Below are 17,540 nucleotides of genomic sequence, written 5' to 3' on the forward strand. Positions count from 1 at the left end.
CATAAAGGGAGAAACAGACAGCCAACAATAATAGAAGACTTTAATACCCCACTTACATCAATGGATAGATCATCGAGACAGATAATTGATAATGAAACAATGACTTTCAATGACACATAAGGCAAGATGGACTTAACAGAACAATCCATTCAAAAAGAGCAGAATTCACATTCTTCTCAAGTGTACATGGAATATTCTCCAGGACAGATATCATTTGAGGCCACAAACAATTTCAATAAATTTTAGAAGACTGAAATCAAAGCATCTTTCCTGCCCACATTATGAAACTACAAATCAGTTACAAAAAAAAATAATAAGTAGAAAACCAAAAAACACGTGGAAGCTAAACAACATGCTACTAAACAACAAATAGGTCAGGGCACCTGGGTGCCTCAGACAATTTAAGTGTCTGCCGGGGTCCTGGGATCGAACCCTGCATTGGGCTCCCTGCTCCACGGGATACATGCTTCTCCCTCTCCCTCTGCTGCTCCCCCTGCTTGCGCTCTCTCTCTCTGTCAAATAAAATCTTTAAAAAACAGGTCAGTGAAGAAATCAAAGAGGAAATATAAAAAATAACTGGAGACAAATGAAACTGAAAACATGACATTTCAAAATCTATGGGATGGAGCAAAGTGGTTCTAAGAGGAAAGATTATGGCAATACAGGCCTACCTCAAGAAACAAGAAAAATCTCAGTCTAATCTTATACCTAAAGGAGCTAGTAAAAGAAGAAAAAATGAAGCCCAAATTTAGCAGAATGAATGAAATAATAAAGAGTGGAAATAAATGAAATAGAAACCAAAAACATGATATCAAATAGATCAGAAATTAGGAACTGATGTTTTGAAAAGATTAAGAAAATTGATAAACCTTTAGCCAGTCTCATCAAGAAAAAAGAAGAGGGCTCAAATACATAAAATCAGAAATGAAAAAGAAGGGGCGCCTGGGTGGCTCAGTCATTAAGCATCTGCCTTGGGCTCAGGTCATGATCCCAGGGTCCTGGGATCGAGCCCCACATCGGGCTCCCTGCTCGGCAGGAAGCCTGCTTCTCCCTCTCCCACTCCCCTTGCTTGTGTTCCCTCTCTCGCTGTGTCTCTCTCTGTCAAATAAATAAAATCTTTAAAAAAAAAGAATTAAAAAAAGAAGTTACAACTAATAACACAGAAATACAAAAGATTATGAGACCACTATAACAAATTATTTGTCAATAAATTAGACAAATTAGGGAAAATGCATAAATTCCTAAAGATAGGCAATATTCCGAGAATCAACCAAAAAGAAATAGAAAATCTTAACATACCAATTAGTATAATGGAATTGAACTGGTAGTCAAAAAACTCCCAACAAGGGATGCCTGAGTGGCTCAGTAGGTTAAGCATCTGCCTTCGGCTCAGGTCATGATCCCAGGGTTCTGGGATCAAGCCCCGTGTCAGGTTCCCTGCTTGGCAGGGAGTCTGCTTCTTCCTCTGCTCCCCCCCCCCCGCCCCGCTCGTTCTCTCTCTCTCTCCCTCAAATAAATAAAATCTTTTTTTATAAGATCTATAAAGAACTTCTCAAACTTAACACCCAAAAAACAAATAATCAAGTCAAAAAATGGACAGAAGACATGAAAAGACACTTCTCTGAAGAAGACATACAAATGGCTAACATACACATGAAAAAATGTTCATCATCATTAGCCATCAGGGAAATTCAAATCAAAACCACATTGAAATACCACCTTACACCAGTTAGAATGGCAAAAATGGACAGGGAAAGAAACAACAAATGTTGGAGAGGTTGTGGAGAAAGGGGAACCCTCTTACACTGTTGGTGGGAATGCAAGTTGGTACAGCCACTTTAGAAAACAGTGTGGAGGTTCCTCAAAAAATTAAAAATAGAGCTATCCTATGACCCAGCAATTGCACTCCTGGGTATTTACCCCAAAGACACAGATGTAGTGAAAAGAAGGGCCATATGCACCCCAATGTTCATAGCAGCAATGTCCGCAATAGCCAAACTGTGGAAAGAGCCAAGATGCCCTTCCACAGACAAATGGATAAAGAAGATGTGGTCCATATATACAATGGAATATTACTCAGCCATCAGAAAGGATGAATACCCAACTTTTACATCAACATGGATGGGACTGGAGGAGATGATGCTAAGTGAAATAAGTCAAGCAGAGAAAGTCAATTATCATATGATTTCACTTATTCGTGGAACATCAGGAATAGCATGGAGGACATCAGGAGAAGGAAGGGAAAAATGAAGGGGGAGAATCGGAGGGAGAGATGAACCATGAGAGACTATGGACTCTGAGAAACAAACAGGGTTTTAGAGGGGAGGGGGGTGGGGTGATGGGTTAGCCCGGTGATGGGTATTAAGGAGGGCACGTACTGCATGGAGCACTGGGTGTTATACAAAAACAACGATCGTGGATCACCACATCAAAAACTAATGATGTATTGTATGGTGACTAACATAACATAATAAAATTTTTTAAAAAATCAAATAAATAAAATCTTAAAAAAAAACCTCCCAACAAACATAAATCCAGGACCAGGGGCACCTGACTGGTTCAGTCAGTACAGCACATGTCTATGGATCTCGGGTTAATGAGTTCAAGCCCCATGTTGTGTGTGGAACCTACTTAAAATAATAAATAAATAAATAAATTATTGATTAATTAATTAATAATAAAACCCCATAAACCCAGGACCAGATAGCTTTACAGCTGAATTCTACCAAACATTTATTTTATTTTTTTTGCAAAGAATATAACTTTATTAGAAATTCTGACATTTTAAAATTATTACATCTTTAACAAAATGTACTCAATGGAATATAAATACCATACTAATTAGAAACCTACAATCATTCATTAAAAAATATACAAACTATTCTCCAAAAATGTTGTACCAACATTATAAGAAAGTGTTTTTTCTCCAATATGCTGACACTGAATATTATTAATTTTCAAAAATTTTGCTGATCTGATGGGTGATCTGTTTTCCTTTGCATTTGCCTGATGAATACTGAAGCTACATATAGTTTCAAATGTTTATTGGCTACTTTTGTTTTTTCAGTGTAATATCTATTCATATATTTTGCCCACTCTTCTGTTAGGTTGTCTTTTTCCTATCAATTTGTAGGATTCTTTGTATATTGGGAATGTAAATCTTTTTTTATTATGTCGGTTGCAAATATTTTCCTAGTGATTTGTTTTAAATTTTTATTTATGAAGGCAACACTTTATTTTTTAAAGGATTTATTTATTTATTTATTTAAGTAATCTCTACACCCAATGTAGGCTCAAACTAATGATTCCGATATCAACAGTTGCACACTCCTCCAACTGAGCCAATCAGGCACCCCTGAAGGAAATACTTGAAATTCTACCAAACATTTAAAGAAGAATTAATACCTATCCTTCTTGAACTATTCCAAAAATATAGAAGAGGAAAAATATGCTTCCAAATTGATTTTACAAGGCTAGCATTACCCTGATACCAAAATCAGACAAAGACATTGCAATAAAAGAAAATTACAAGTCAATAACCCTGATGAATAAACATGCAAAAATCCTCAACAGGGGCGCCTGGGTGGCTCAGTCATTAAGCATCTGCCTTCGGCTCAGGTCATGATCCCAGGGTCCTGGGATCGAGCCCGGCATTGGGCTCCCTGCTCCACGGGAAGCCTGCTTCTCCCTCTCCCACTCCCCCTGCTTGTGTTCCCTCTCTCACTGTGTCTCTCTGTCAAATAAATAAATAATCTTAAAAAAAAATCCTCAACAAAATATCCGCAAAATGAATTCAACAGTACATTAAAAGGACCATTCATCACAATCCAGTGATATTTATTCCAGGGATGCAAGGATGATTCAGTATCTCCAAATGAATCATTGAGATACACCACATTAAGTAATGAAAGATAAAAATCCTGTGATCATCTCAACAGATGCAGAAAAAACATTTCACAAAATTCGGCATCCATTCATGAGAAGCACTCTCAACAAAGTAGATATAGAAGGAACATACCTCAACACAATAAAGGCCATACATGAAAAACAACAAACATCATATTCAATATTAAAAAGTTGAGAGGTTTTCTTCTAAGATCAGGAAGGCAAGGGTTCTTTTATTTCAGTACAGTACTGGAAGTACTAACCACAGAAATCAGACAAGAAGAATACATAAATGGCTTCCAAATTGGTAAGGAAGAAGTAAAACTGTCACTATTTGCAAATGACATAATACTATATACTATATAGTATACTGTATATAAAAAATCTAAAGACCACCAAAAAACTACTAGAATTAATAAATTCAGTAAACATGTTAAGATATAAAATCAATATACAGAAATCTGTTGTGTTTCTACACAATAATGACAAAATATCAGAAAGAAAATTAGGAAAACAATCCCATTTACAGTTGCACTGGAAAAAAAATTGTTTAGGAATAAATTTAACCAAGTTGAAAGACCTGTATCTGAAAACAATAAATGACTGATTAAAAAAATGGAACAGAACATAAATGGTAAGATATACCCTCCTCATTGTTAGAAGAATTAACATTGTTAAAATGTCCACCCTACCCGAACCAATTTACAAATTCAATGCAATGCCTATCAAAATACCAACAGTATTTTTCACAGAATTAGAACAAATGATCTGAAAATTTGTATGGAACTAGGAAAGACCCCGAATAGATAAAGCAATCCTGAGAAAGGAGAACAAAGCTGGAAATATCACAATCCCAGATTTCAAATTATATTACAATGTTATACAAATCAAAATAGCACATTTGTCCAAAAAACACATATAGACGGTCAATACACATTAAAAGATGCTTACTATCACTAGTTATCAGGGAAATGGAAATCAGAACAACATGAGATATCATCTCACATGAGTCAGAATGGCTAAAATCAAAGTTAAGAAATAACTGTTGGTGAGGATGTAGAGAAAAGGAAACCCATGTGCACTGTTTGTGGAAATGGAAATTGGTGCAACCACTGTGGAAAACACTATGAAAGCTCCTCAAAAAATTAAAAATAGAAAATACATATGATCAAGTAATTCCATTACTGGGTATACATGCAAAGAATGGAAAAACACTAATTCAAGAAGATATATGCACCCCTATGTTTATTGCAAGATTATTTACAAAGCCCAGACATCGAAGCAACCTGTGTCCATTGATAGATAAGTAAAAAAGATGTGAAATATACATGCAATGGAATATTACTCAGCCATAAAAAAGAATGAAATCTTCCCATTCACAAAAACATGGATCGACCTAGAGGGTATTATGCTGCATAAGATAAATCAGATGGAGAAAGACAAATATCATATGATTTCACCTGTATGTGGATTCTTTTTTTTTTTTAAAGATTTTATTTATTTATTTGAGAGAGAGAGAATGAGAGACAGAGAGCATGAGAGGGAAGAGGGTCAGAGGGAAAAGCAGGCTCCCATGGAGCAGGGAGCCCGATGCGGGACTCGATCCTGGGACTCCAGGATCATGACCTGAGCTGAAGGCAGTTGCTCAACCAACTGAGCCACCCAGGTGCCCCTGTATGTGGATTCTAAAAAACAAAACAAATTCATAAACAAACAAAAAACAAACAGTCTCTTAAACACAGAGAACAAACTGGTGGTTGCCAGAGGAAAGCGGGTAAGGGATGGAATAGGCAAAATAGGTGAAGGGAATTAAGAGTAACAAACCACCACTTATAAAATAAATGTCACAAGCCTGCCTGGGTAGCTCAGTGGGTTAAGAGCCGGACTCTTGGGTTTTGGCTCAGGTCATAGGTTGTGAGATCGAGCCCTGAACCCCACAATGGGCTCTACACTCAGCAGGGAGTCTGCTTAAAGATTCTCTCCCTCTGCCCCTCTCCCCACTTTTGCTGTCTCAAATAAATAAATCCTAAAAAAAAATAAAATAAAATAAATGTAGCAGAGGTGAAAGGTATAACACAGAAAATATAGTCAATAATATTATAATGTTGTATGGTGACATGGTAATTGCACGTATGATGAACGTTGCATAATGCATTATGTAGAGAATTCTCCAATCACTAAGTGGTATACATGAAACTAGTAACATTGTATGTCAACTATTTCAAACCAAGCAAAACGTAAAAAAAAATTTTAATGAAAAAAGAAATCAAAGATGAAACAAATAAATAGAAAGATATATATATATATATGTACTATGATCATAGATTGGAAGAATGAATATTGTTAAAATGTCTATAATACACAAAGCAACCCACAGGTTTAATGGCATCCATATGAAAATACCTATACTGGGGTTTTTTTGTTGTTTTTCTGTTAAACTTTATTTTAATTCCAGTATAGTTAACATACAGTGTTATATTAGTTTCAGGGATACAATATAGTAACTCAACAATTCCATACATCACCCAGTGCTCATCAAGACAAATGCACCCCTTAACCCCCATCACCCATTTCACCCATCCCTCCACCCACCTACCCTCTGGTAACCATCAGTTTGTTCTTTATACTTAAGAGTCTGTTTCTTGGTTTGTCTCTCTATCTTTTTTTTTCCTTTGCTCATTTGTTTTGCTTCTTAAATTCCACATATGAGTGTATAGCATTATACTCCCTAGCTCCATCCATGTCATTGTAAATGGATTCACAGAATTAGAACAAATAAACCTAAAAATTCCTTGGAACCACAAAAGAACCAGAATAGTCAAAGCAACCTTAAGAACAAATCTGGAGGTATCAAACTACCAGATTTCAAACTATACTACAAATAGTAATCAAAGCAGAATGGTACTACAGGCAAAAACACAGGTACATGGATCAATAGAACGTAACAGCCCAGAGGCGCCTGGGTGCCTCAGTCAGTTAAGCGGCTGCCTTTGGCTCAGGTCGTGATCCCAGAGTCCTGGGATCGAGCCCCACGACGGACTGCCTGCCCAGTGGGGAGTCTGCTTCTCCCTCTCCCTCTGCCCCTTTCCCCTGCTCATGCTCTCTCGCATGCGCATGTGTGCGCTCCTGCTCTCTCAAGTAAATAAATAAAATCTTAAAAAAAAAAAGCCCAGAAATAAAACCAAGCTTAGATGATCAATTAATCTATAACAAAGGGGACAAGAATATACAATGGGGAAAAAAACAGTCTCATCAATAAATGGTGCTGGGAAAATGAACAGCTACATGCAAAAGAATGAAACTGGACCACTTACTTGCACAATACACGGAAATAAACTGAAAATAAACAAAAGACCAAAATGTAAGAGGCGCCTGGGTGCTTCAAACGGTTAAGCATCTGACTCTTGATCTGAGCTCAGGTCTTGATCTCAGTGTCATGAGTTCAAGCCCCGTGTTCGGCTCTAGGCTGGCCATGGAGCCTACTTAAAAAATAATGATAATAATAAAATAAAATAACAAAATAAAGACCAAAATGTAGATCTGAAACCATAAAGCTCCTAAAAGAAAAAAAAAGATAGAAAATTTACAGACATCAGCCATAACAATATTTTTTTGGATATGTCTCCTCAGGCACGGGAAATAAAAGCAAAAATAATTAAATGGGACTACATCAAACTAAAAAGCTTTTGCACAGCAATGGAAATGATCATTTCCATTCCATTCCAAAAAAACAAAAAGGCAACCTCCAGAATGGAGAAAAAAATTGTAAATTGTAAATCATATATCTGATAAGATATATGATAAGATATCTGATAAGAGGTTAATATTCAAAATTTATAATCAACGCATACAACTCAACACCAAAACAAAAATCAAATCAAAACAGGGTAGAGTACCAAAATAGACATTTTTCTTTAAAAAAAATTACATATGGCCACTGAACACATAAAAGATGCTACACATCACTAAATACCAGGGAAACGCAAATCAAAACCCCGGTATCACGTAACACCAGTCAGAATGCCCAGGGTTGAAAAGAGAAAAAATAAGTATTGCACAGGATGTGTAGAAAAGGGAACCCTTCTGAATGTTGGTGGGAAGGTAAAATGATGCAGCCGCTATGAGAAACAAGTGTGGACATCCCTCAAAAAATTACAATACAGGTATCATACAATACAGTATTTCTACTTCTGGGTATTTACCCAAACAAAAACACTAATATGAAAAAACATATTCACCCTAATGTTTATTCCAGCATTATATACAATAGCAAAGATACGGAATCAATTTATGCGTCCATCCATGATTGCCTGGATAAAAAAGATGTGGTCTATATGCACAATGGAATATTTCCTCAGCCATACTGAAGACTGAAACCTTAGAATTGGTGGTAATGTGGATGGACCCAGACGGTATTATGCTACAAGAAATGTCAGAAAAACACAAATATCATATTATTTCGCTAATAAGTGGAATCTAAAAATCAAATCAACAAAACAGAAACAGATAAAAAGATGTAGAGAACAAACAAGGTTGCCCGAAAGGAGGAGGTGGGGGATGGGCAAAATAGCTGAAGGCAATTAAGAGGTGCGAAATTGCAGTCAAAATAAATACGTCTCCGCAATGAAAAGCATAGCATAGGGAATATAATCAATGATATAATAATAACTTTCTATGGTGACAGATGGTTAACTACAGTTCCATGGTGAGCAATTCCAAATATATATAATTGTCGAATCACTACGCCGTACACTGGAAATCACGATAATATTTTAGGTAAAGTACATTTCTATTAATTTTTTTTACGTAAAAACAAAAAAATATACACACGAAAATTAAAATAATAACTTAAACAAAACAATGAAAATAAGACAATATAAAATACACTGTAAAGTAAAAGATACAATAAAAAATGAATAAGGGAAAAATAAAATATAAAACGAAGGAAAATAAACAAAAACCAAAATAAACAGTGAAATGAAATATAAATAAAATGATAAAATAAAAAAAACCCAGTTTCCCTCTAGCGTCTGACACCTAAATTTCACAAATAAGAGAAATAGCACGATATCACTAAAGATACATACCACAAGTGGTTTCAAAAATTGCTATTTACAAGCAAACGTCCCGGAATCAGACGCGAAGATGGTGCCCGGACAGCTCCTGGAGAACACACCTTGAGAGGGAGATGCGGGATGGGGTCGAGGGCCCACAGCTAAGGGCTGAGGCCACCCAGGTCTCTGCGGGGAGGAAGGAGGTGAGTCACAGCGGCGGCGACGCAGAAAGCCGGCAGCTTCGCCGGGCTGGGGGAGCTTCGAAGAAACGCTATGCTTCCCCCATCCCGAGGCGGCACCCCGGAACCACTGCTAGCACACGAGGGGGCCACCCGATCTCGGATCCGGGAGATCGCCGACGCCTGGGCTCACAGAACCCGCTGCGGCGCCACAACCCAAACCTGGGGGACCGGGGGAGACATTTTGGGTGCACCGGCAAAACTCGTCCCCAGGGCTGGGGTCGTCCTGGCAACACGAAGGGCGGTGTGTGCCAGTGTAAATAACCCGATCGGGCAACAGGTACACAGCCTCGGTTCCGCAGGAGCCCCTCTCTCTCCGCGAGTCCCGGTGGACAAAAACCCCTGTCCTTTCTCAGCCGCCGACTTGGAACGACTGCACGCAAGGACCGCGGGCCACCGCCACGGTCTCGCCGAAAGGCGCCGGGCAGCTGGGAGCCGGCGACCGAGCGATGCTGGGCCCTCGGCCTCTGGGGCGTGGGGGAAAGGGAGGACCGAGAGCCCAGCGCCGGCCTTGAAGGGGGTCCCCTCTCGTGGTACCTTGGCGGAGGCAGGACGCAGGACGCAGGACCCTCCGGCCGGAATGCCGTCGCCGCGTCTCCTCCACCCAAAGGGCCGGCACCGGACACAACTTGCGGAGCACCAGCCGCTGCACGGCCGGCTGCCGCTTCTCCGGGAGCCCCGTGAGTAGCCCCTCAGAAGTGTCCCCTCCAGTCCCCCCGGGTGGGCCTCAGCGCCTCCCCGCGGCTGCGGCTCAGCCCCGCCTGGAAGCACAGCGTTCTCTCCCTGGAGGCGGACGCCACCCCGTCTTGCACGGCGGCGCGGTCCCGCTGGGGCACGGGGTGGGGGCAGGGGGGAGTGCGGGGGAAGATGGGGTGCTGGAGGGCACGGTGGGTCTTTGGAAGCCGGCCGCGGGCACTTGGGGAACTTCAGACAGGGCCGTGGCCTCCTGATGGCGGCTCGGGGACGCGGCTGCCTGAAAGCAGCAGGCCTCCTTGCCTTTCTGCAGGAACGGCGCCGTCCATCACATGCACTGACCCCATACCACGCGCAAAACAAACACGCCGAGCGTGAATTGATAACTTTATTGAAAAGACAACAAGTGCCCAAAAATGAGGGTCCGTGAATTTGCACTTCTCCTGCATACATTTAGCGGGCATTTAGTGAACTGCTCTTGGCGGCGAGCTACACAGAATGGGGCTGGGCTCGAAAGCACCGTGGGAAAAAACCGTCACGGAGGCCATTCTGTGGGAAAAGGGCTTACCAGCGAACCACGGACGGTAGGAACCCGGGAGCGCCCGCAGGAGGGCAGCCGAAGGGAGGGAAAGGTGGAGGCAGCCAGGGCAGAGGAGGCAAGAAGGCAACAGGAAAGAGCGGCATGGGCCGCGGAGGTGGTCCCAGCAGCAGTGGCTGGGGGAGAACGCACAGGCAATCCGGCCGCTCCTGATTGAGGACGGCACGGTAGGGTCCACCCAAGTTAAAGATGATGGGGGGGACCATGGCCACGGGGGGCACGTTTCTGAACCTCAGTGCCCTCTGATGTCTCCTCCACTTGGCCCTCCTGTTCTTAAACCAAACCTTCAATCAGAGAGAAAAAGAGATCGTTTTAGTACGTTGAGCACTGGATGTCATACAGGAGAAAACAAGCAGGCTACTTACTCTCTATGCCCTTAAGGTTTGAAACGGCATCAGGGGAGCTATGTCCTTCTTGCTAAAATCGCTTAGGGAAGTCAGGGCCACGGGCCCCCCTGCAGCTCACCCCGAGAGGGCACCCACGCTGCGCCAGCCTGTGCCAGGCTCTGGCTCGGCTCTCTGCTTTGCCTCTGTCCTCCCACCTTGCCTATTACTTTTCCCCGTTCTCAGCAGCAGGTGTAGGTGAGGAACGGCGCTCTGTCCCTGCCGTGACTGTTACACCTGGGATGTCTGTGTCCTCACAGCTGACCAGCAGCTGTCCAGCTGCCACTGGCCCCTAGTCCCTAGGCAGGTGTCACCCTGCTTATGGGGGAAGCTCAGCATCGTCCAAGAGTCCTGCTGAGGGGAACAAACCCCATTTTGAAAAGCCCGTCTTGAACAAAGAGTAAGTACGTCATCCATAGGAACGTGCCGGATCTTTCAACAACAGCAGCGTTCCTTTCAGGATGACTGAAGGGTCGCTCATCTTCTGAAACCGCTTCAGAGTGGAAAAGATGCTATTGTGAGCGAGGCTTGGGCATGGAGGGCCCAGGAGCCTGTGGCTGGTCCTGCTGGGACAGGAGGAAGCTGAAGCGCTGGACACTACCTGAATGTTACAGACATCGGGGACAATGCGTGTTTACACGAACTAGGACCAGACTTGCTAAGTTCGTAAAATCTCGTCCAGCCAACAGATCGGGGGCAAAGAGGCTCACCGCCGTCACTGTGGTGGATTCTGCAGCCCCCAGCCTGCACCACCCTCCAGGCTTTCCTGGGCTCAGCCCCCGGCCAGCTCCCTCCTCTCTGGCTATGGTTCCAGCACCCTGGACAGGACCCCTGCTGCCCAGCGGGGCAGGGCCGCCCCCCCTCCCCAGGCCCCTCTACTCAACCAGGAGAGCCCCATCCCATCCCTTATCCTCTTTTCTGTTGTTCACTGAACTACAGTTGACATACAATACTGTATTCGCCTCAGGTGTACGACATAGTGATTCGACAGTTCTCTACAAAATGCTCGCCGCGGTAAGGGCAGTCACCATACAAAAGGATTACGATATTACTGACTATATTCCTTACGCTGTCCTTTGCATCTCCGCACCGGATTTATTTTTCAACTGAAGTTGGTACCTCCTAATCCCCTTCACTTATTTTTCCCCTGCCCCCACCCCCTCCCCTCTGGCAACCTCCATCCTGTCCTCTGTAAATGAGTCTGTATCGGCTCCGTTTGTTGATTAGTTTTGCTTTTAAGAGTCCACCTATAAGTGCAATCATACAGTATTCTTAAGGCAAGAAGGTGAAACTGACATTGTAGGAAGACAGTCAACCACCATGTGGGTGAGGAGTCACAAAATGGCTCCTCCCTAGTATCTGCCAACTCTGAACCCTACAAATAAAACCTGTCCTTTGGACTCCACTGTCCTCTCCGCATCCTAGTTAATGGAATTTCTTTGTATTTAATATCTGTAGACATTCCCGGTTCGCAAATGTCACTTGACACAAAGGGGGCCTCTACTCTCCCTGTGGCCTCATTTTCCCTCTGCCGTCCTAGTATTTGGTCTTTCTGCTGCATGAATATGCTGTCTAAAAACACCAGCGCCGTGGACCTCATCTTGGGGGGATCCAAGTTTCCCAGAGGCCAAATCTACACAAATGCCAAGTAGCCTAGCTGAGGTACACACTGATCCTCCCTCCGTATTTCTAATACTGGATTCATATAACAGCTCTTACTGCACTTGGGGGCACATCCATTAAACTCTTCCTCACACAAACACTTTATGATCTCAGTTATATGGGGAATCTAAAAAACCCAACAAACTCAAGGAAAAAGAGATCAGATCTGTGACCACTTTTAGAGGGCTTGGGTGGAGGAACTGCCTGAAGGTGGTCAAAAGGTAAAAACTTCCAGTTCTAAGATAAATAAGTACCAGGACTCTAATGTAGCATAAGGACTATACTTAACACTACCTTATGGTATCTATGCCAGTTAAGAGATTCAATTTTAAGACTTCTATTCACAAAGAACAAACTGTTTATTTTTCTTTTTGTCTTTTTCCTTTCTTCTCTGTCTCTCTAGGACATGATGGATGGTAACTAGACTTGCTGTGGTAAACACCTCACAATAGATGTAAGTCAGATCATTATGCTGTATACCTTAAATTGATACAGGACTCTATGCAACTTATGTCTTCATAAAACTGGGAAAAACTTCTTTGAAAATTGAAAGTGCCGGGGCGCCTGGGTGGCTCAGTGGGTTAAGCGTCTGCCTTCGGCTCAGGTCATGATCCCAGGGTCCTGGGATCGAGCCCCGCATCGGGCTCCCTGCTCGGCAGGGAGTCTGCTTCTCCCTCTCCCTCTCCCTCTCCCTCTCTGTCTCTTATGAATAAATAAATAAAATCCTTAAAAAAAAAAAAGAAAAGAAAAAGTCTTTCCAATTAGCACACGTCAGAATCCAGCCTGGACTAAGAGCCAGTGCCCACTAGTGACAAATTCCACACAATCTCTTCCTAAAAGGACCACAAGAGGAAGATCAAAATCTCAGGTGTCAGACATTCCTCACAGGAATATTCACTAATGCGTTTGGTCGGTTCAGAGATTGGAATGTGAGTCATATCCCCAAGGCATCTTTCTGGCCTTAGGCTTCCACCTGTGCTGGGGTGGCGGCCACCTGGTTGGATCGGCCTCCACCTGGTTGGGTCGGCCTCCACCTTTGTTAGCTTGGTGGAACCTTGTTTGAAATTGTTGCTTTCGTTTCTTTTCTCTTGTAGACAGATTTCAAAGGTGGCACCTACCCCCCTCCCGTCTCCACCGTAATGCACGGGTCTACTGTTTAACAAGGTTATCAGGCCGACTATGAAGGAGTTCCAGAAAATGAAGATGTAGGCCTGGCACTCTCCACACCTGTTTACCAAGTACTTAAAAGCCACAGCTCTAAAAGTAAATTAATGAAATTTAACATCTTTTAAATAAAATAAAATATTTTTTTAAATTAAAAAGTAAAATTGCCTTCGTCTGAATCCTAGAGCAAGAAATCGTGTATATTAGGGCGCCTGAGTGGCTCGGTTGGTTAAGCGTCTGCCTTGACTCCAGTCAAGATCCTAGAGTCCCAGGATCCAGCCCCATGTCAGGCTCCCTGCTCAGTGGGGAGTCTGCTTCTCCCTCTGCCGCTCCCCCCGACTGTGTTTGCTCTCTCGCGCGCTCACTCTCTCTCTCAAATAAATAAAATCCTAAAAAAAGAGAGAAATCATATATATTGGAAAAACAAAAAACAAAAAAAAAAACAACAACCCAGCAAGAGGCCTAGGCACCTGCACTACAAGCAGTAAGAGTAAAAATAAATTTCTGAACTTTTAAAATAAATTAAAAGTAATTCCATAATGACAAAATACAATTGTTTCCGTCTGAATCCTAGAGTGAAAAAAATCATATGTTACGAGGAAATACCAAGAGCAGGAGGCCCAGGCTGTTGTACTTGAAGGTCTACCCTCCCTGTAAGTCTCAGCTTCACTGGACATAAGGCAGTTGCTTATCTGCTGTGTCATGTGTGTGAAATCTTCCCTCAAGCCTATGCCAAAATATTTGTAAATTCACTCCTTAGGCCAAGAGCTTATGCTCGTTTTCAGTAAATCGGTGTAATTCAACTCCTTGGTGAGTTGAGCGATTTGAACGATTTCCACTTCAGACTCCATCCAAATGTGACCCGACAGTGAAGTGGTGCCTGCATGATAACCCTTTCAGGAGCTGAGCTGTCTGTTGAGTATGTGTGCTTGCGGGTATTCCTTTCTTTATGTTTATATAAAATATTTATGTTTCTGTATATATTGTTCTAAGATGGGTTATATATAAATGTACCATATATAATATAAACTTGTGTATATACAAGTCACGTATGAGTGCTTATACAGGAATACATAGGAATTACATAATTATACCCTTATAGTATAATACTTAAATAATACCTGATGATTCTATTGTAGAGAAACATTACTACCATATAATGATATTGCTATATCAATAGATTAACGTGCTACTCAATAACTAATATCAATTAATAATAAATAAATATTAATCCATAACTGATACAGCAAAGAACAATCTATTGGCTATAGTATATGGTAATTGTATATTACATAGGACTATATTAATAACATCGTAGATAATAACTGATTAATTATATGTGCATTATAGAAATATATTTTATATTAGCAATAACAATGATGTCACATCGATATATATGGTATTTATCTGTTATGGAAGATGCTTAAAAAAGAATATACTTTTGATATACTGTGTATTTATTACGTATACATTTAACATATCAAATATATATATTCTATACTAGATGAATATGTAAGCATATATTCTATGAATTAAATGTGATTTACATGTTATATAATTTATATTCATATTTACTACATGGCATGTACTTCTTTTTTTTTTAAAGATTTTATCTATTTATTTGAGAGAGAGAGAATGAGAGATAGAGAGCACGAGAGGGAAGAGGGTCAGAGGGAGGAGCAGACTCCCCGCTGAGCAGGGAGCCCGATGCGGGGCTCGATCCGAGCCCCCGGGACTCCAGGATCATGACCTGAGCCGAAGGCAGTCGCTTAACCAACTGAGCCACCCAGGCGCCCCACTACATTCCATGTACTTCTAGATCACATACTGACTTATATAATAAATACACACATATGTTAGTATATACTCCATATAAAAATAGTACGTATACTATATATATGATCCATAATTATGATGTTATATGTAAATACATGTATCCGTTAGTATATAGGTATATATTACATATAAAAATAATACGAATACTATATATATGATCTATAGCTATGATTATATTTCTATTTGTGCTATATTTAAAAATCCGTATAAATATGTGTATTCTATGTCTAATTCAGTGACATCTAAAAGTATATATAGGTACAGTTTATACAGACATGTGTGTATATTTTATAGAAGGGATACGATACGATACTAATTTTTTCATTCCTTTAGGAAATCATGTTCCCTCTGGAAATGGGCAATTTCCCAAACCTGGGCTTTATTTATCCCGTTGTCCCCCCACCAAGACCCAAAAGTTCAACACTTACTTCTCAAAGCTAGCAAAGGCCACAAAAACCCAGGACGGTGAGAAGGTCAAGGACAAAGGTGTCCAAGTCCTGAAGCCGGTTTTAGAACGGCTCCCAGCCAAATGGTTTCTTTCGGGTTTACTGACCTGCACTCTGGCTTCAGGCACATCGATTAATCTTGCAAGCTCCTGGCTGAGGGGAGAAAAATCAATATTTGGAGTTGGGGGTGAATTAAAATAGAGCATTTTTCCTTCCTCTTTTTAACATTTTTTTTCAGGGAGATGTCAGTGACATTTTAGGAACCAGTCTGTACACTTAGGGAAAGTCACACCATTTCAGGATTGACAGTGAGATGCAGTGGACCAAGACCTGAAGGAAAGCCAAGTCTCTTGGGTAAAGGAGGCACAGTCCCCGAGAACACACGACATTCTAATTCAGTTTCCTTTAGTGTTACCAACTTCAAAATGAAGAAATATCTCTGAGGATCTAGCCCTACCGACTTTCGATCATTGCTCTTAACCCCATTTTATGGATTAAATTAGAGCCCTCCAATAAGGTGCTGTCCATCCATCTCTCTCACCCTCTCTCTCTGACTCTCCCCCCAGCTCTCTCTCTCTTTCTCTCCCTCTCCTTCTCTCTCTCTCTCTCTCTCCCTCAGTGATGACCAAGTTAGAGTACATTCCCATAGGTGCTAAGGGATGGCACGAACTGCTGTTCATTCTTTGGTTGTGCTTGTTTTAAAGTTTCGGTATCACTGACTTCCTCCTCCCCTACCTCCGCCCACAGCCGCAGACGCCTCGCCCCCAACACTGTCCTGTACCATCTAGCTCGAGCTTTCCTTCTGCAGGGCAGCTTTCCCTCAAGCAAGATTTAATTGTACTCTGTTTTCAGATTTTATTTTTAAATAATCTCTACAACCGGCGTGGGGCTCGAACTTAAGACCCCAAAATCAAGAGTCACAGGCTCTACCGACTGAGTCAGCCAGGCGCCCCTTTTCTTTTCTTTTCTTCCTCTTCTTTTTTTTTTTTTTAACTTTTCATTGTTTCAAGACCTCTAGCAAAATCGAAGGGAATGCAGAATATTCACTAATCCAGATAGTTTTCAAGTGCACTACTTAAAAATGTAAAAATGGGTGCAGGGGCCCCACGGCGGTGTAGAGATTACTGAAAATGAATCATTTTAAAAAACCGAGTGCAGAAATAATTCACGACGAGTAGACTTACCACGATTTTAAACAAAGGTAGGATCCTAAACCGCTTGCTCCCGCGTCTCAGACTTGTCGCCCTCGTCCCCGCCCACCCTGCTGCCAGTAGGACATTTTTCCGTGAAGGGCGGCGGACGCTTTCCCGGCTGGACGCGATCAAACCCGCCCGAGCGAGCGTCCGCCTTCGCCGCCCCACCCGCAGAGCGAGCGCTCAGCTCCCGCAGAAGCGCCAGTGCCCGGCGGGCCCGGCAGCCTCGACGCCGCTGGGTGTTCGTCAGCCGCGAGGATAGAGACGCTGCGAACCCGTCCGGCCCGCCGCCCGCGAGGCCGGGAGCCCGCGCCCGGCGCCGCAGCCCGTCCAGCCCGCCGCCCGCCGCCCGCGAGGCCGGGAGCCCGCGCCCGGCGCCGCAGCCCG

General features: G+C 42.3%; 2 protein-coding genes across 2 annotated transcripts in view; one reads left to right on the forward strand and one right to left on the reverse strand.

Moving 5' to 3' along the window:
• The first annotated feature begins 9,170 nt into the window (after nucleotides 1-9,170).
• Nucleotides 9,171-10,372, forward strand: LOC112809278 (uncharacterized). Its single transcript, XM_073879211.1, has 2 exons — nucleotides 9,171-9,858; nucleotides 10,185-10,372. Exons 1-2 carry the CDS (start codon nucleotides 9,213-9,215, stop codon nucleotides 10,247-10,249), a joined length of 711 nt encoding a protein of 236 aa, XP_073735312.1. The 5' UTR covers nucleotides 9,171-9,212; the 3' UTR covers nucleotides 10,250-10,372.
• Nucleotides 10,373-10,435: 63 nt separating this feature from the next.
• LOC112809436 (uncharacterized) overlaps nucleotides 10,436-17,540 on the reverse strand; it is an 8,240-nt gene continuing 1,135 nt past the window's right edge. Inside the window, exons 3-4 of the mRNA XM_025852736.2 lie at nucleotides 16,068-16,113; nucleotides 10,436-10,753 (exon numbers count right to left, since the gene is read on the reverse strand). Of these exons, the coding sequence (XP_025708521.1) occupies nucleotides 10,436-10,753; nucleotides 16,068-16,113 (364 nt within the window). The remainder of the gene's footprint in view (nucleotides 10,754-16,067; nucleotides 16,114-17,540) is intronic.

Source organism: Callorhinus ursinus, unplaced genomic scaffold (genome assembly GCF_003265705.2).
Source record: "Callorhinus ursinus isolate GAN/ISIS: 27379988/994484 unplaced genomic scaffold, GSC_fseal_2.0 scaffold33, whole genome shotgun sequence".
NCBI lineage: Eukaryota > Metazoa > Chordata > Mammalia > Carnivora > Otariidae > Callorhinus > Callorhinus ursinus.